Source organism: Palaemon carinicauda, chromosome 34, assembly GCF_036898095.1.
Source record: "Palaemon carinicauda isolate YSFRI2023 chromosome 34, ASM3689809v2, whole genome shotgun sequence".
Classification (NCBI taxonomy): domain Eukaryota; kingdom Metazoa; phylum Arthropoda; class Malacostraca; order Decapoda; family Palaemonidae; genus Palaemon; species Palaemon carinicauda.
In genome coordinates, this window is record NC_090758.1 from 64,829,748 (window position 1) to 64,849,608 (window position 19,861).

At 36.3% G+C, this 19,861-nt stretch overlaps 1 protein-coding gene across 1 annotated transcript in view; it reads right to left on the reverse strand.

Annotated features, from left to right (window-relative positions):
• LOC137626989 (neuroligin-4, X-linked-like) overlaps positions 1–13,745 on the reverse strand; it is a 125,539-nt gene extending 111,794 nt beyond the window's left edge. The window contains 2 exon segments of the mRNA XM_068357973.1: positions 9,300–9,548; positions 13,646–13,745. Of these exon segments, the coding sequence (XP_068214074.1) occupies positions 9,300–9,548; positions 13,646–13,745 (349 nt within the window).
• Positions 13,746–19,861: the final 6,116 nt, after the last annotated feature.

Sequence of the window (19,861 nt, forward strand, 5' to 3'; positions counted from 1 at the left end):
CATGTCAGATAAAAATCTAAATCTTTTTAGTTGCTTTTAATGTATCTGATAAAAATCCAGATTTGTTTTGGTGGCTTTCAATATTTCTTAGAAGAAAAAAGATACAGAGCAGTATTTTACGTTTCATCTTTATTTGGTCGATTATTATCAGTATTTACTTTTTGAGTTTTAATTTACATGGGTGAACTATTAGGCAAAAGTATAATTGTTCTAAAAAGAAATGTATTTAATCATATTCTTCTACCAATATTAACTTATGCATGAGAAACTTGGAGCGATACTAAAACAGAATGGATCCCTAAAGATTTTAAAAGAAATGGGGGAAGGAATAGAAGATGATGGATTGATGAACTAAGAAAGTTTACGGTTGTGGACTGGCTTATAAAGACCATAATCAGACGCAAGTGGAAAGACTTGTACGAGGCCTTTTTTCTGCAGTGAACTATTAACTACTGCTACTGCTGATGATGATGATGATGATGATGATGATGATGATGGTGGTGATGATGATGATACATTCAACATGGGATGAAATACTTGTGGTAAATTTACTTCTATGATAAATAGTTAGTTATTCTGTTAGTTACTTTCTTCTTTTTATTAGTTACTTACAAAAATGATTGCTTTCAAGTCGTAACTTAAATCTTAGATGTTACCTTCAAAGACCCAATTAAAAGAATGCATAGTTTTATTCAAAAAATAACTGTCCTCTATTATTTTAATGTTAGAAATGGAAATGTATTCATCAAATGCATTTCATTATTATATGCATTCAGGTGATGGATCGTCATTGTAAATATAAGCGGTGCATTATAGGACATTAAATTGATGAGGTGCATCAAAATCATTTTAGTCTCATAATTTTTCATCAAACCAATTTTGATGAAATCAGTATATGTGAATTTAAATCTTCGCCTGTTATCTGATTCTCAAAATTCCTCTTGCTCAACAAAAATGTAGTTACTCATTTTCAATTTCACTAACTGCTTTCCATTGTACAACCCTTTAGTAAACAAACTTCATCTGAAAAGTCTTGTTAAAAGTAATTATTTCTATGTATTTCCATCCATTCTATGAGTATACATTTCAGAATGAAATAAAACAAACACTATTGCCTACTATACGTACTTAATAAGGGCTTCTCTTAAGGTATATTGAACCAAGGAACAGCTTTACCCACATTCATATATTTACTAAGGAAATGATGATAAGGTTTATTTTATAACTAGTTCACCCCCTGGAACGCCCTTATCAACAATAACATGTTCACGGGTAGGTGACATGGCAGTCAGTCAGACGTTGGCGAAGACACAGAAATATGACAATTTTCTTTTTCGATATCCGATTTGTTTATGTTGAATACCCTGATGATATGAACATCAAATTATAATATAGTTATTCCTTAAATAATTTTACTCATCCCACTTGCCTCAACTATGTTGATGATTGTTACCTTGGTAATTTATATAGGGTCAAGGCTCATTATCCATGTGTTCTGATGAAGAAATAAAATCTGAAACACTTTCAAAAGTAAACTCAGGTTGCTTTCGATAGTATATGAAAAACTCACTCGATTTCCTGATGAAAATATTCATTTATAACAAGGAAACTATAGTTGGATAATTCACCAATTCTCTATCCTCTACATCCTTACCATACTTGTTATTTTTTCTTTCTTTCTTTTTGACCCACATGTTCGTCAAAAAATTGTCTATATTAGTTGGCCAAGGTGCCTCTGATGCCATCTATTGGCGGTAAAGTAAAACTCGTTACGACTTAGGGGTTAGAGCTAGATGGGGGTATTGGTTTATGTCTTTTGGGATGTAGCAAACTTGTTATTCTACGTAATTTTTAGTAACAATACATGTCATACCATGTAACATATTGATTATCTTCTGGTGTCAAATAAAGATAATTAAGGTTGGCTCAAATAACAGTTTAATTACTTGATTGTCTCATTGATTCCAGTACATGTGGCATTCTCTCTGGCAACCCCACTTTCGCCCTGACCCCCAAATATAATTGAACTAACGATTGTTTTTTAAAGAAATATATCTGATACTTAATGTCAATTCTTGAATTTCCTAAATAGAATTAGGTCGTGTTTATACTACGATGAAGCACAAGCTCAATTTTGTCTGTTTTATAGACAAATTTTGGCCAGGAATAAGTAATGAAAATTATAATTAAGGGATGAGGAGGGTAATTAGCAATTGGCACTCTAATGCTAACGCCATCTATTGGTCATGAAAATAAACATGTTCAGAGATTTTTAATCCTTGCATTCAGGAATCTTCCAAGACGTAATTGAAAAAAAAATTATCCTTCTTAATTGGAACTGAATATAATTAATACTTGCTACACATATTTTTATACAAGTATCAATCCATTCCCATTTTTCAATTAGACAGAAACTTCAAAAGAATGGAACAAGGGACATGTGCTGCCATCTTTTGACAAGAGGTAGAAATACTCAGGTTCTGTTCAAATTCGGAGAATCCTTTGATAATGAAAACATGCTTTCATAATTAGCTACTTTTAATTAATGCGTAAAAACTCATAATTTCAGAAATACTATTTTTTTCGGATTTTTTATGGCAATTAGATGTAAAATACAGATTATATATATATATATATATATATATATATATATACAAAGATATATAAATCATATCACAATATTCTGCAGCCAAATAGTTGAAACTCAACAATAGAATGAAAACACCAATTCTAACCAGAATCTGTTGATGTCAATATGAAAGATATTGTCAGGTATTTATAAGAACAATTATTATAGATACCAATCCTCTATGAAATGTTTCTTGTTACATTTACTACATTCGAAATACAACCGATAATTATGACATCATCAAATGCTATTGGTTATTTAATATCAACTGCAACTTCATTAAAAATCCTCTATATTCAAGGGTCTCTCTCTCTCTCTCTCTCTCTCTCTCTCTCTCTCTCTCTCTCTCTCTCAGACCTTATACGCTTTAAAGAGTGCTAATCTGAAATGGAGTTTTCCCAGTCTTCCATGCTTAAACAATATTATTATATTATAAAACCTCATTCAAACCTGTCTTGGACCTATTAATTCCCCTACAGAAAACACAATAAGGTTCATAATAGGTAAATATTAGAGCTATTTGTTTTTTATTTCCATAATATCGAGTATAATTCAAAGGTAAAATCCTAATCTTTCCACCAGATGTAATTCAACGTCTGGAAAAAATATTATCCTTCCTTAATTGGATATTTGATTTAGGAAATCTCAAGAGGCATAAGATATGAAATGATTTTGCTTTTCGCCTTCAGCCAAACGTCATTAATATTAGGTTTAAAGGGATTTGAGATTCTCTAATACCGAAAACTTCTTCAGTATTTCCATCACTAAGAAAATTCATTATTGGAGGGATATAGACCAATACCAATTAGTCGATGCTTTTAGGTTTAATGATGTTAAATCATAAATATATATATATATATATATATATATATATATCATATGTGTGTATATATATATATATATATATATATAATATATATTGAACACACGACCGTTTTGTCACCCCCCGACGAAAAAACTAAACTTTCAATTTATTTTGTTTTACAAAAACTATATTTCGAACTATTAACTAGAATTTGGGTATAAGAGTTGTTCTATGTTAATGAAATCCTTCAATTATATTTCAAAAATAACGAGTTTATGTGATACAAATCATTGGAAAAATTATTATATAAACAGACTGCTTTAAACGATCTGGAACCTGAGACTATTCTCTTTTGAATAAAACTCTAAATCCGTTTTCACGACATTTGCTTCAGACAATTACTCTTTAGAAAATAGTTACATGGTTAATATATATATATATATATATATATATATATATATATATATATATATATACATACACACACACACACACACATATATATATATATATATATATATTTTGTATTATATAAAAAAATATTCTTGTCTACTAACAGACACAGACATCAACATTACTCCGGAGAGCAACTCATAGTGAGAAAAATACAAATATATCGTGAGAGCAATATCCCAGAACAGAAGTAATTTGCAAAGCAATATTTTCCCTCCAGATCTGGTGAGAGGTTTCAGTTGGAAGTGTGTCTTCTCATATCTTGGTTCGAAGTACTGAACGGAAATCTATATCAATTTGGCCAAGTATTCTATGTTTAAATCCCATCTCAGTAGAGGAAATTTTTGAGAGTTTTATAAATGCTTTTAATCTGTCTGATACTCGGCTGAGTATCAACATGATGAATGTTACAAAAATTATTAATATGAAATTTAAAAATTTCATATTGCTAAAAGGAATGCAATTTCGGCCTCGATGTCCTTGCCTTTACTGAAAGAAAAAAAGAAAAGGTGAATGTTTCTTTTACGACCAAACTTTTTTTTTTCAGATAGTGTTCTCTGGTTAGGTGTTTTCCCTTAAAAAATATTTATCTATGTAAAATATATTCATTCCTGTCACGCTTAGCCACATTGATTGGGGTACAACTTCCTGGTGTCCCCCGGGCCCTTGGGTGAGGGAACTGGCAGTGGGCATATCCTGATGGGAGGGGCTACATTGAGAGGGAAGGGAGAGGAGGGAAAAGGGGGTGCACCTTCTGTGTGTGTGCGTAATTAAAATGTTAGTGCTATAAAGAATAAACCTTTGCACGAATATATTTTAATGAAAAAACTTACGCGTCAAAAGGATTTTTAGGCAGTTTATCGTAACAATTAATATTTGTTAAAACACACACTCTCTCTCTCTCTCTCTCTCTCTCTCTCTCTCTCTCTCTCTCTCTCTCAGGGAATGCATCTATCTAATTATAGGTGCTTTGTTCGGTTGAAGAGTTTCTTGTATTGTACACGAATGGTTTTTTTGTGCAGCAATAATTTTCTCCTTCTTATTTGAAGATTGCTTGTCTTCAGATTCCTGATCAATTTGTTTGGGACCACCTGTTGTTGCTTTTAGGAGAGAGAGAGAGAGAGAGAGAGAGAGAGAGAGAGAGAGAGAGAGAGAGAGAGAAGGTAAACCGCAACGCTTGGCAGCCTCCACAAAGCCAGACTTACTAATAAAATCCTTATTTTATCACACTAAGTTTAGTCTCTCTCTCTCTCTCTCTCTCTCTCTCTCTCTCTCTCTCTCTCTTTCTCTCAATGGCTCCTAATGAATTGATGTGTGTGTGTGTGTTACCCTGGTATGCGTATCTAAGCGTTATATCTCCCGTAATGAAATTGGAAGATATATGAAATACTTTTGCAATGTGTTGCAATTCCTTTGGAAATTACCGGGACATCCATTAGATGGGAATTTCCATTGGAAAACTCGTATTTGTGATGACAATTCCATTGAGGAATTTAATCATGTTGCAGTTGTTCTACTGCCTGTAACACTTTTTAATAGAGGATTTGTGATTTTCATGTCACATGTTACACTTTGTACCCATAAATTAATTGAAGAAAAAGTTTCTATTATTTTGAATATAACTCCTAATAGTGACTGCCTCGCTATTCACTAGAATTATCAAGGCTTTATCAATTAATCCTCCAAGAGTATCTGTAGACGGAGGAAACATCTGATTGAAGAGTGCAGTTAAACATGCCTATGGATTTTCGTCCCACTGGGGACAAATCTATGATTAATATATCACTTTAATAATACGGATCTTATTTGCGTATAGAAAACACACTGATTATGATAATATAAAATAATAAAAGTAATAATAGTAACTATTTTAAATGATAGTAATTCCAATGATAACAATAATGGTAATATATATATGATAAATTAACTATATTTTATGTTTTAACGATAGCAGTAATGGTAATAAATATATAATAAATTGATTATATATTATGTTCTAGTAGCTATGGACGTTCCAAGGTGGAAATAAGCCTCTAATTATTCAGGAATAGCTAAGGTTATGGGATTTTTACTGTGAAGTTTAAACTACAATTCTTTGTCTTTTGATGTAACTATTTTTCTTATTATTATTTTGAAAGGGTGATTAAATTAGTTTATTTTACTTTGAATGACTGTAACTATCCGTTTTAATTAACAAATGGTTTTTGATGAATTATTAAGTGAAATAAGTTCTTTTTTTATTTTCAAGTAAGTTTTCGTAATCTATTGTTGATGTTTAATGCAAAAAATATCAAATTAACACATTATTTGCATCACTAGAAATGCAATGGAAATATTCACTGCAATACACACAAAGAAATTAAACTTCTAAAACATTTTGTGCTTAACCTGATGTTATATGGCTTGAATCTCAGAAAATGTTTATGTTGCGGGCTTCTCTCTCTCTCTCTCTCTCTCTCTCTCTCTCTCTCTCTCTCTCTCTCTCTCTCTCTCTCTCTCTCATTGAGGAAATAACTGCAATAAACTGAGAGTGTTTTTGTTAAGTTGAAGATCTGGTCGTTATGAATGGTAAGAAAAGGTTTGTTCTCGAATAGTTGTTTGGGCAACAATTCTTCTTCTTTCCAAAGATGCCTCTTCAGATGTTTTATGGAGAGAGAGAGAGAGAGAGAGAGAGAGAGAGAGAGAGAGATTTGAAATGAATCTCAGAATGTTTGTTAAAGAGAAAGGTATTTCTGCCTCTTTGAGGTCCGAAGTCTTTGTTAGCATAACTCCAATCGATGAGTCTCTTGGTGTTTTCCAGATCCACAAATATCTTGGTTCTATTTTCCTCTTTTCAGTCCAACATCAGGACTGAAGGAAGACAAATAGGAAATTCTTCTTCTCAGGATCACAAAGGAGTTCATTTAATTGAATCCCAAAATAAATGTTCACGAAGAATATTTTCATAGAATTAATTAATCATTTACCTACTGTATTTTTTGTGATATTTAATTTCTACTTTAACCTATGAGAATTTATTTTAAGATTCTAGTTTCTTACATTGAGTGATTTAGATATTATTTAGTATAATTATTAATCAATTCTAAAGATGGTACTCATATAAAATTATCTTGATGATGATAGGAATTATACTAATATATCATCATCATCATCATCATCTTTTTCATTAATCGTTGCTAGTCCAGTGCAGAATAAAGGCCTCAGATATGTCCTTCCTCTCTTCTGAGTTTCTATCATAATATACGGAAAAAATCACCGATTTGATAAATATTTCATCAGTTACTTTCAGCTGTGTTCCGAAATGTGAAGAGTTTCTCAGTGTGGCTGAATTAAGCTTTATTACCTTTTCTAGTTATTTGAAAAAATCCTCTCGTGCATTTGATGATGATGATAATAATAATAATATTAATAATAATAATAATAATAATAATAATAATAATAATAATAATAATAATAATAATATTACCAAAATTTTTATAAATCCACCATCGGTATCGTCATCTAACAAGAAAAAATGGGATCATGATATACAGAGAGAGAGAGAGAGAGAGAGAGAGAGAGAGAGAGAGAGAGAGAGAGATTCTTAAATAAAAGTCTTTAATCCCATTTTTTTTAGAATTGTGTCAAGCTAAATTTCGAAATAATTCCGAGATGCTGCATCTAAAGACCTTACACAGATAAGGCTAATAAAAGATAGCGATGGTATAGTTCTAGCAGAAGAGAATGAAATTAAAAGAAGGTGGGAAAGTTATTTTGAAAGACTATTATTGAGGAGAACCCAAAAACAGAATTTGAAGATGAACTCCAAAACGAGGCAGTTACCATAGGAGTGACTAGAAGAGAAGTAGAACAAGCAGTAAAGAAGATGAGAAATTGTAAAGCTGCAAGACCGGGTAATATACCAGCATAGGTATGGAAGAGTCTTGTAGAGGAAGGCATAGATATCATGTGGGACCTGATGCAGATGATCTTCAATCAGGAAAATATGCCAGAGGAATGGAGAAGAAGCCTAATCATTCCCATCTATATGGGAAGGGAGACATCCAGGAATGTGGCAACTACAGAGGCATAAAGTTGATAAGCCATACTATGAAAATATGGGAGAAGATCATTGAGAGGAGTGTCTTGAGATGAAACAACAATTGGTGAGGAACAATTTGAATTCATGCCTGGAAGACGGACTGTAGAAGCAATATTTGCTTTGAGGCAGATGATAGAAAAACATCGGGAGAAACAGAAAGGATTACAAATGGTCTTTATTGACATGGAGAAGGCATACGATCGAGTACCACGTCAAGATCTGTGGAGATGTATGAGAGAAAAGGGAGTCCCTGAGAAATACGTCAGAATAACCCAAGATATGTATGAGAGGGGAGAAGCAAATGTTAAGAGCAGTAAAGGCCTAACAAAGTTTCCCAGTAAAAGTGGGACTACATTAGGGGTCTGTATTGAGCTCTTAATTCAAAATGAAAAATGGGGAATTTAGTTTACAATGAGAGAGATTGAAAAGAGTTGAAAATTTCAAGTATTTAGGATCCACAGTTGCAGTGGATGGTGACCTGGGGGTGGAAATAAACCACAGCCTACAAGAAGGATGGAAAAATTGGAAAAAGTGTGTGGAATACTATGCAATAGGAAAACAAGGGCTAAGTTGAAGGGTAAAGTACACAGGACAGTTGTGAGACCGGCAATGATTTATGGAGTGGAGACATGGGCAATAAAGAAGACAGAAGAGAAGAAGCTGGATGTAGCAGAGATGAGAATGTTGAGATGGATGTGTGAGGTGACAAGAAGAGATAAGACACGGAATGAGGTAATTAGGGGTACCACAGGAGTTAGAAAACTGTCAGATAAGATCCAAGAAAGTAGAATGAGGTGGTATGGTCATGTCATGAGAAGAAATGAACAGTATACTAGGATTACAGTGATGAAATGGAGGTACAGGGAACGAGAAGGAGAGGGAGACCAAAGCGAAGGTGGATAGACTGTATCACAGATGACCTCAATCAAAGGAATTATCCGTTGATGAAGTGTGGGACAGCGGTAGATGGAGAACGCAGGCCAGAAACATCAACCCCACATAAACGTGGGAAAAGATGCAGACAAAGAAAAACTCGAAACTCGGCCAAAATCAACTGTTGCCAGACAAAAAATGAAAATAATCTGTGGTATTACTATTTTGATTGCAAAAATTGCAATATTGGGAGCTCGTCAAATGCCGTCAAATTAATCTGTCAGCCAATAGGAATCCACTGACAGCGTTATCAGTTTTTCCAATTATCTGCTTTGATACTTCTTTTCTTTTGGCGTAACTGATCAAAAATTTGTCCTATTGGTATCAATCTCATTGAGATGACCTTCTCTGTTGATAGATATGTTCAGTATGTGAGACTTTCAACATACTAGTTTTACTTGGTCCTTCCTTATGAAGCGCTTTCTTCAACTCATGCAGTTTTCGAAGCTCTCCATACTTTATTGCACGTTTAGCACTAGTAAGGGCTGTTCGAGATTGGCTAGCCCTATCTTGCAGCCCTGAATCTTGAAGCAATTGTGAAAACTGACCTGGAAGCTTGGTCATTTCATAGAATGGTTGCTCTTCTAGTCCCCGACGACGACACTCCTTTTTTGAATTTTCATAACCTGCTAATTTTATTTGTACCACTATATAAGGGTAAGGGACATGTGCATGAGTGTTGTAATTCAAGAGGTATTAGTTTGTTGAGTGTAGTTGGAAAAGTGTATGGTAGAGTAATGATTAATAGGATTAAGGATAAAACAGAGAATGCAATCTTGGAAGTACAGGGTGGTTTTAGAAGAGGTAGGGGTTGTATGAATCAGATTTTTACAGTTAGGCAGATATGCGAGAAAAATTTAGCAAAAGGTAAGGAGGTGTATGTTGCGTTTATGGATCTGGAGAAAGCCTATGATAGAGTTGATAGGGAAGCAATGTGGAATGTGATGAGGTTATATGGAGGTGGCGGAAGGTTGTTGCAAGCAGTGAAAAGTTTCTACAAAGGTAGTAAAGCATGTGTTAGAATAGGAAATGAAGTGAGCGATTGGTTTCCGGTGAGAGTGGGGCTGAGACAGGGATGTGTGATGTCGCCAAGGTTGTTTAACTTGTATGTTGATGGAGTGGTGAGAGAGGTGAATTCTCGAGTGCTTGGACGAGGATTAAAACTGGTAGGCGAGAATGATCATGAATGGGAGGTAAATCAGTTGTTGTTTGCGGATGATACTGTGCTGGTAGCAGACACAGAAGAGAAGCTTGACCGACTAGTGACAGAATCTGGAAGGGTGTGTGAGAGAAGGAAGTTGAGAGTTAATGTGGGTAAGAGTAAGGTTATAAGATGTACGAGAAGGGAAGGTGGTGCAAGGTTGAATGTCATGTTGAATGGAGAGTTACTTGAGGAGGTGGATCAGTTTAAGTACTTGAGGTCTGTTGTTGCAGCAAATGGTGGAGTGGAAGCAGATGTACGTCAGAGAGTGAATGAAGGTTGCAAAGTGTTGGGGGCAGTTAAGGGAGTAGTAAAAAATAGAGGGTTGGGCATGAATGTAAAGAGAGTTCAATATGAGAAAGTGATTGTACCAACTGTGATGTATGGATCGGAGTTGTGGGGAATGAAAGTGATGGAGAGACAGAAATTGAATGTGTTTGAGATGAAGTGTCAAAGGAGTATGGCTGGTGTATCTCGAGTAGATAGGGTTAGGAATGAAGTGGTGAGGGTGAGAACGGGTGTAAGAAATGAGTTAGCGGCTAGAGTGGATATGAATGTATTGAGGTGGTTTGGCCATGTTGAGAGAATGGAAAATGGCTGTCTGCTAAAGAAGGTGATGAATGCAAGAGTTGATGGGAGAAGTACAAGAGGAAGGCCAAGGTTTGGGTGGATGGATGGTGTGAAGAAAGCTCTGGGTGATAGGAGGATAGATGTGAGAGAGGCAAGAGAGCGTGCTAGAAATAGGAATGAATGGCGAGCGATTGTGACGCAGTTCCGGTAGGCCCTGCTGCTTCCTCCGGTGCCTTAGATGACCGCGGAGTTAGCACCAGTAGGGGATTCAGCATTATGAAGCTTCATCTGTGGTGGATAATGTAGGAGGTTGGGCTGTGGAACCCTAGCAGTACCAGCTGAACTCTGCTGAGTCCCTGGTTAAGCTGGAGGAAAGTAGAGAGTAGAGGTCCCCTTTTTGTTTTGTTTCATTGTTGATGTCGGCTACCCCCCGAAATTGGGGGAAGTGCCTTTGGTATATGTATGTATGTATGTATGCTAATTTTATATTGAGCCATTCTCTGAAAAACCATACAACTGTTATTTACTGACCAATGAAAGAGAAAGGAAAGTATTTATAGAAAATCTTTATTTGGTAAACAACACTATGCAAATATTTTTACAGGAAGTATGATACATAAATTATATTCAAATCAAAGGCACATACATATCGTCATTAAAATTAATCATAAAAAAACTCACTTAATGTCAAAAATAAGATAATTAAATAAAAACTGTATCAGATGTACACAGGAGCTTAACGAATGCCTTAAAGTTTGTAACTTGACAGTCAGACAATTTGAGTAATTATCTCCGATACAATGAACACTTTAGGGCAAACTTCTTATTTGCTCAACCTTTCAATCTTTCAATTAATGTTGAAATAAAATAGTGGTTTGTGTCTAAGAAAACTTTAATGGTTTGTGGCTATGAAATAGATATTGTATACACTGTATTGTTATAAGAAACTTAATTTTGAATACCAGTCTGTGCCCTCCAAAAATGTCTTAATCAGTGGCTGGGTTATGTCTGCCGAGTCCATCTTGTTCAGTATTCTCTTTGACCTGGAAGGCTGGAATACACTTGGTATTTTTTATCCAGAAGGTCTTTAGTTACCATAACCAAGAACACAAAATTTTAATGCACTATTCCAGTACAAAGGAATCTCCTTCAAGGGATACAGCATACTAAAAGACTTAACACTTTTTACTTTTTCATTTTATACATTATAAAGAAACAGTACAAGTTAGTATTTACAATAGGAACACTGCATGCTGGAACAAGCGAGACTTCTTCCCTCTGCTGAATCCATCTTGTAAATTATTTCCTTTGACCTGGATGGCTGGAATCTACTGGGCATTGCCACTTTGTCTCTCAATGGCTCTTGATCCAGAAGGTTCTCAGTTGTCATAACCTAACCACAACCCGTTGTTTTACTATTTCAAAACAATGGAATCTCCTTCAGGGGACACACCATACTAAAAGACTTCACACTTTTCATTTTTACATTTGTTCACATGATAAAAAGTACAAGTGATTCTACCAAGGAACACTGCATACTGAAACAAGTGAGACTTCTTCCCTCTGCTGAGTCCATCTTGTAGATTATTCTATTTGCCCTAGAAGGCTGGAATACACTTGGTATTGACAGTTTATTTCTTAATTGTCCTTGATCCAGATGATCCTTAATTACCATAAGCGCATGAACTCTTCATCCGGTATTCAATTACTGGAATCTTCTGGTTACACACTTTACTAAAAGACGTCGCACTTTTTTTTTGCTACATCTGTCCAAATGATTAGGAAACAGTGCTAGTGAATCTTTATCAAGGAACACTGTATATTGGAAAAAGTGAGACTTCTTCCCTCTGCCGAGTCCATCTTGTAGATTATTTCTTTTGACCTGGAAGGCTGGAATACACATGCCATTGACAGTTTATCTCTTAAATGCTCTAGATCCAGAAGGTCCTTAGTTACCATAATCAAACAAACTCTTGATCTACTATTACTGTCCAGTGGAATCTCCTTCAGGTGGCACTGCTTACTAAAACACCCCACACTTGTTTTGTATGCATCGATCCACATGATTAACAAACAGTATAGGTGAATTTTTATCAGGGAATAATGCATACTCGAACAAGGGAGACGACTTCCTCCGGCTGAGTCCATTTTCTAGATTATTCCCTTTGCCCCACAATTCTAAAATGCACTTGCCATTGAAAGTTTATCTTAAATGTTCTTGATACTTAAGGCCCTTAGGTACGATGATCGCAAAAACTCCTGATCTACTATGCCAGTACTGTGGAATCTCCGTCAGGGAACACAGCATACTAAAAGACATCACACTTGCTTTTTCTGCATCCATCCACATGATAAAGAAACAGTACAGGTGAATATTTATCAAGGAACACTGACTATTAGAACAAGTGAGACTTCTTCCCTCTGCTGAGTCCATATTGTAGATTATTTGTTTTGACCCGGAAGGCTGGAATGCACTTGCCATTAACAGTTTATATCTTAAATGTTCTTGATCCTTAAGGCCCTTAGTTACCATAATAGCAAAAACTCATGATCCACTATTCCAATACTGTGGAATCCCCGTCAGGGGACACAGCATAATAGAAGACATCACATTTGTTTTTTCTGCATCCATCCACATGATAAAGAAACAGTACAGGTGAATCTTTATCTAGGAACAGTGCATACTAGAACAAGTGAGACTTCTTCCCTCTGCTGAATCCATATTGTAGATTATTTCTTTTGACCCGGAAGGCTGGAATGCACTTGCCATTGACAGTTTATATCCTAAAAGCCCTTGATCCTTAAGGTCCTTCATTACCATAATTGCAAAAACTCCTGATCCACTATTCCAGTACTGTGGAATCTCCGTCAGGGAACACAGCATACTATAAGACATCACACTTGTTTTTTCTGCATCCATCCACACGATAAAGAAACAGTACAGGTGAATCTTTATCTAGGAACACTGCATACTAGAACAAGTGGGACTTCTTCCCTCTGCTGAGTCCATATTGAAGATTATTCCTTTTGACCCAGAAGGCAGGAATGCACTTGCCATCCTCTTAATTGTCATGTTGCTTAGACAACATTAAGATGTCTGTTTATTTTTTCTTGGTCTTTTCTTTCATATTGTGTAATGGAGACTAAGAACTTTGCTAATCATCTCGATCCACCGCACAAATTAATCTCATTTTGATCCTCTAAAGTAATTACAGTCTTGGGTTTCATATCAATTTCGATATATAAAGTAATTTTTTTGTTTTTTTGCTCCGACTTTGTCTGCATTTTTTCCCACTTTTGTGTGGGGTCGATTTTTCTGGCCAGCGTTTTCCATCTACCCATCTTCTTATCCTCCTCTTTCTTCTGATTCTTGTTAGTATGTTGTTTCTTCTTTTCCTCCTCCTTTCCATTTTCCTTCTCCTGCTTCTCATTTCCATTCGCCTTCTTTTCCAGATTCTTGGTATTCGTTTTTTTCTTATTTTGCTCCCTTCCATTCTCCTTTTCTTTCTGCTAACTTTATCTGTATTCCCCGAGCCAATTTAGTATGGGCATCCTCTCTCAAATTGAAGATTCTTTTGCAACCTCATGCTGACTTTTCAGTACAATCTCCTCACACATGCAGCAATCTTAAAAGCTCTTTGTCTCAGGTGTTTCAACTCCTAGACGTTCTAGAAGCTCTCTAAGCATGGATTGACAATTGTTTGTCATACGATGATACCTTTTCAAATTCCACGGTTTATAGAGTTCAGTCATTGCCTCATAGACCTGCTGTGGTGTCAGGTTTTCTATCTGGTATTCATCCTTTACAAAGAACTCAAATTTAGGAGATGTTAATCTGTAAGAGGGCATCAACCATTTATTTTTTTCAGAGTCTTCTTTTGGTAACCCTTCAAAGTATCGCTCCCTGGACTCCCACTGTAATTTCACGGTGGTATGCAATTTATGCAACAGACGGCACATATGGCGAAACGGGTACAGTGATTCCCCGTCAAAATACCTCTCTAGCACGACAATTTTGCAGAATCCTGGGTTGTCGTCCTTTTCATCCCATTCTTCATAATTCTTCCGAAGCATATCTTGAATATCTAGTGGTGGTTGTGAGAAGGGTAGATTTAAGAAAGGGGAGGATTCTGGTGTTATTTTTGAGAAGAGTGCCTTTAAGAAAGGGGAGGATTCTGGTGGATTTAAGAAGAGGGGGAATTCAAGTGATGAATGTGAGGAACAACAACCAAGTGATGAATGTGAGGAGGAAGAATAAAGTGATGAATTTGAGAAGGAAAAATCTAGTGATGAACGTGAGGAAGAAGAATAAAGTTTTGACTCTGAGGAGGAAGAACCAGGTGATGAATGTGAGGAGGAAGAATCAAGTGATGAACGTGAGGTCTCCTCATCCTTTCCATAAAGCCCCAGCAAACGAGCGTTGATTTTATCTTCTCGTCGGAGCTCCTTTTGAAGCCTTTTGACTTCTTTGCAGTGTTTCTAAAGCCTTTGACTACCCTTTCGTGAAGAATCTCTATACGAAAACCTAAACGCTTAATTTCTATATTCAATCTTGCTATTATCTCCTCTTGTTCCTTTTGACGATTAGGGTCAGTTGTCTTCTTCGCCTGCTCTTCCTCCTGACTCCTTTCATTCTTTTTGTGATACCCCTCCTCCCTTTCCTTCCTATCTTTCAGATACTCTTTCCACCTTTGTGTAACAAAACTTATTCTAATACATACAGGGCACATTAGATATTCAATGTAATCAAATCCTACTAAGGGTCTGAGAATTTGATTGAGAAAGTGGCCCGAGTAGCACTTGTCACAATCGAACTTTAAACGGAAGACTTGGATGGGCATTTTTGGGTTATTGTGATGGACCACCATAACCGAGTCACATTTACGCTGCCTAGGAATTGGGGAATTTTCTCTATCCCATTGGGGAGTGCCATTGATTATATGATCAACGATTTCTTGTTCAATGAAGGTTCCATTGAGTGGTTGCCCTGTTCTGATCTCCTTTTTTGGAGAGATTTTTTATGTTTTGTCAATACTCTCCGAATTGTTTATCTTTTCCATCAATTATTGTCTATCCTTTCTTAGCCCCTCACTTTCTCTATTCTCTTCCTTCTCCTTGTTTAATTTTTCTTTATTTTTTCTCTTCCCCTTCTCCCCCTTATTCCCCTGATTATTGGTATTCTGTTTTTCCTCCTTTCCATTCTTTTTCTCCTTCTGATCCTTGCTATTCTTGGTCATCTTATTTTCCTTCTTTCCATAAAATCCTATAAACTATCGTTGATTTCGTAGAAGCTCCTTTTCAAGTCATTCAAATTTCTTTTTATTCTCTATATTTCTTCTGACGATCTTGTTTTTAAATCTCCTTATACAGTCCTTTAAATGCTTCTTTTCTCTCTTCAATTCTTCTATTTTCTTGTTTAGTTCTACTACACGATTTGGGGTAATTATCTTCTTTTCCTCCTCTTGCCTCTGATTTTTTTCATTATATTTTTTCTTCTTTTCCTACTTTTCACTTACCTTCTCCTGCTTCGCCATTCCAGCCTCCTCCTTTTTCTCCTTCTCCTCTCTTCCATTCTCCTTCTCTTTCTGATTATGATGATGTAGAAGCTCTTTTTCAAGCCTTTCGATTTCATTTTTCTTCTTCTTCTTCTTCTCCTCCTTTTCACTCTCCTTCTCCTGCTTCTCCATTCCATCCTCCTTCTTCTTCTCCTTCTCCTCACTTCCATTCTCCTCTTTCTGATTATGATAATGTAGAAGCTCTTTTTCAAACCTTTCGATTTTCTTTTTCTTCTTCTTCTTATTCTCCTCCTTTTCACTTTCCTTCTCCTGCTTCTCCATTCCATCCTCCTCCTTCTTCTCCTTCTCCTCCCTTCCATTTTCATTCTCTTTCTGATTATGATGATGTAGAAGCTCTTTTTCAAGCCTTTCGATTTTTTTTCTTCTTCTTCTTCTTCCCCTCCTCTTCACTTTCCTTCTCCTGCTTCTCCATTCCATCCTACTCCTTCTTCTCCTTCTCCTCCCTTCCATTCTCCTTCTCTTTCTGATTATGATAATGTAGACGCTCTTTTTCAAGCCTTTCGATTTTCTTTTTCTTCTTCTTCTTTTTCTCCTCCTTTTCACTTTCCTTCTCCTGCTTCTCCATTCCATCCTCCTCCTTCTTCTCCTTCTCCTCCTTTCCATTCTCCTTCTCTTTCTGATTATGATGACGTAGAAGATCTTTTTAAAGCCTTTCGATTTTCTTTTTCTTATTCTTCTTCTTCCCCTCCTTTTCACTTTCCTTCTCCTGCTTCTCCACTCCATCCTCCTCCTTCTTCTCCTTCTCCTCCCTTCCAATCTCCTTCTCTTTCTGATTATGATGATGTAGAAGCTCTTTTTCAAGCCTTTAGATCTTCTTTTTCTTCTTTTTCTTCTTCCCCTCCTTTTCACTTTCCTTCTCCTGCTTCTCCATTCCATCCTCCTCCTTCTTCTCCTTCTCTTCCCTTCCATTTTCATTCTCTTTCTGATTATGATGATGTAGAAGCTCTTTTTCAAGGCTTTCGATTTTCTTTTCCTTCTTCTTCTTCTTCTCCTCCTTTTCGCTTTCCTTCTCCTGCTTCTACATTCCATCCTCCTCCTTCTTTTCCTTCTCCTCCCTTCCATTTTCATTCTCTTTCTGATTATGATGATGTAGAAGCTCTTTTTCAAGGCTTTCGATTTTCTTTTCCTTCTCCTTCTTCTTCTCCTCCTTTTCGCTTTCCTTCTCCTGCTTCTACATTACATCCTCCTCCTTCTTCTCCTTCTCCTCCCTTCCATTTTCATTCTCTTTCTGATTATGATGATGTAGAAGCTTTCTTTCAAGCCTTTCAATTTTCTTTTCCTTCTTCTTCTTCTACTCCTCCTTTTCACTTTCCTTCTCCTGCTTCTCCATTCCATCCTACTCCTTCTTCTCCTTCTTCTCCCTTCCATTCTCCTTCTCTTTCTGATTATGATAATGTAGAAGCTCTTTTTCAAGCCTTTCGATTTTCTTTTTCTTCTTTTTCTTCTTCCCCTCCTTTTCACTTTCCTTCTCCTGCTTCTCCATTCCATCCTCCTCCTTCTTCTCCTTCTCCTTCCTTCCATTTTCATTCTCTTTCTGATTATGATGATGTAGAAGCTCTTTTTCAAGCCTTTCGATTTTCTTTTTCTTCTTTTTCTTCTTCTCCTCCTTTTCAATTTCCTTCTCCTGCTTCTCCATTCCATCCTCCTCCTTCTTCTCCTTCTCCTCCTTTCCATTCTCCTTCTCTTTCTGATTATGATGACGTAGAAGCTCTTTTTAAAGCCCTTCGATTTTCTTTTTCTTCTTCTTCTTCTTCCCCTCCTTTTCACTTTCCTTCTCATGCTTCTCCATTCCATCTTCCTCCTTCTTCTCCTTCTCCTTCCTTCCATTCTCCTTCTCTTTCTGATTATGATGATGTAGAAGCTCTTTTTCAAGCCTTTCGATTTTCTTTTTCTTCTTCTTCTTCTTCTCCTCCTTTTAAGTTTCCTTCTCCTGCTTCTCCATTCCATCCTCCTCCTTCTTCTCCTTCTCCTCCCTTCCATTTTCCTTCTCTTTCTGATTATGATGATGTAGAAGCTCTTTTTCAAGGCTTTCGATTTTCTTTCCTTCTTCTTCTTCTTCTCCTCCTTTTCGCTTTCCTTCTCCTGCTTCTCCATTCCATCCTCCTTTTTCTTCTCCTTCTCCTCCCTTCCATTTTCATTCTCTTTCTGATTATGATGATGTAAAAGCTCTTTTTCAAGCCTTTCGATTTTCTTTTTCTTCTTTTTCTTCTTCCCCTCCTTTTCACTTTCCTTCTCCTGCTTCTCCATTCCATCCTCCTCCTTCTTCTCCTTCTTCTCCCTTCCATTCTCCTTCTCTTTCTGATTATGATAATTTAGAAGCTCTTTTTCAAGCCTTTCGATTTTCTTTTTCTTCTTCTTCTTCTTCTCCTCCTTTTCACTTTCCTTCTCCTGCTTCTCCATTCCATCCTCCTCCTTCTTCTCCTTCTCCTCCCTTCCATTTTCCTTCTCTTTCTGATTATGATGATGTAGAAGCTCTTTTTCAAGCCTTTTGATTTTCTTTTTCTTCTTCTTCTTCTTCCCCTCCTTTTCACTTTCCTTCTCATGCTTCTCCATTCCATCTTCCTCCTTCTTCTCCTTCTCCTTCCTTCCATTCTCCTTCTCTTTCTGATTATGATGATGTAGAAGCTCTTTTTCAAGCCTTTCGATTTTCTTTTTCTTCTTCTTCTTCTTCTCCTCCTTTTAAGTTTCCTTCTCCTGCTTCTCCATTCCATCCTCCTCCTTCTTCTCCTTCTCCTCCCTTCCATTTTCCTTCTCTTTCTGATTATGATGATGTAGAAGCTCTTTTTCAAGGCTTTCGATTTTCTTTCCTTCTTCTTCTTCTTCTCCTCCTTTTCGCTTTCCTTCTCCTGCTTCTCCATTCCATCCTCCTTTTTCTTCTCCTTCTCCTCCCTTCCATTTTCATTCTCTTTCTGATTATGATGATGTAGAAGCTCTTTTTCAAGCCTTTCGATTTTCTTTTTCTTCTTTTTCTTCTTCCCCTCCTTTTCACTTTCCTTCTCCTGCTTCTCCATTCCATCCTCCTCCTTCTTCTCCTTCTTCTCCCTTCCATTCTCCTTCTCTTTCTGATTATGATAATTTAGAAGCTCTTTTTCAAGCCTTTCGATTTTCTTTTTCTTCTTCTTCTTCTTCCCCTCCTTTTCACTTTCCTTCTCCTGCTTCTCCATTCCATCCTCCTCCTTCTTCTCCTTCTCCTCCCTTCCATTTTCCTTCTCTTTCTGATTATGATGACGTAGAAGCTCTTTTTAAAGCCTTTCGATTTTCTTTTTCTTCTTTTTCTTCTTCCCCTCCTTTTCACTTTCCTTCTCCTGCTTCTCCATTCCATCCTCCTCCTTCTTCTCCTTCTTCTCCCTTCCATTTTCATTCTCTTTCTGATTATGATGATGTAGAAGCTCTTTTTCAAGCCTTTCGATTTTCTTTTTCTTCTTTTTCTTCTTCCCCTCCTTTTCACTTTCCTTCTCCTGCTTCTCCATTCCATCCTCCTCCTTCTTCTCCTTCTCCTCCCTTCCATTTTCCTTCTCTTTCTGATTATGATGACGTAGAAGCTCTTTTTAAAGCCTTTCGATTTTCTTTTTCTTCTTCTTCTTCTTCCCCTCCTTTTCACTTTCCTTATCCT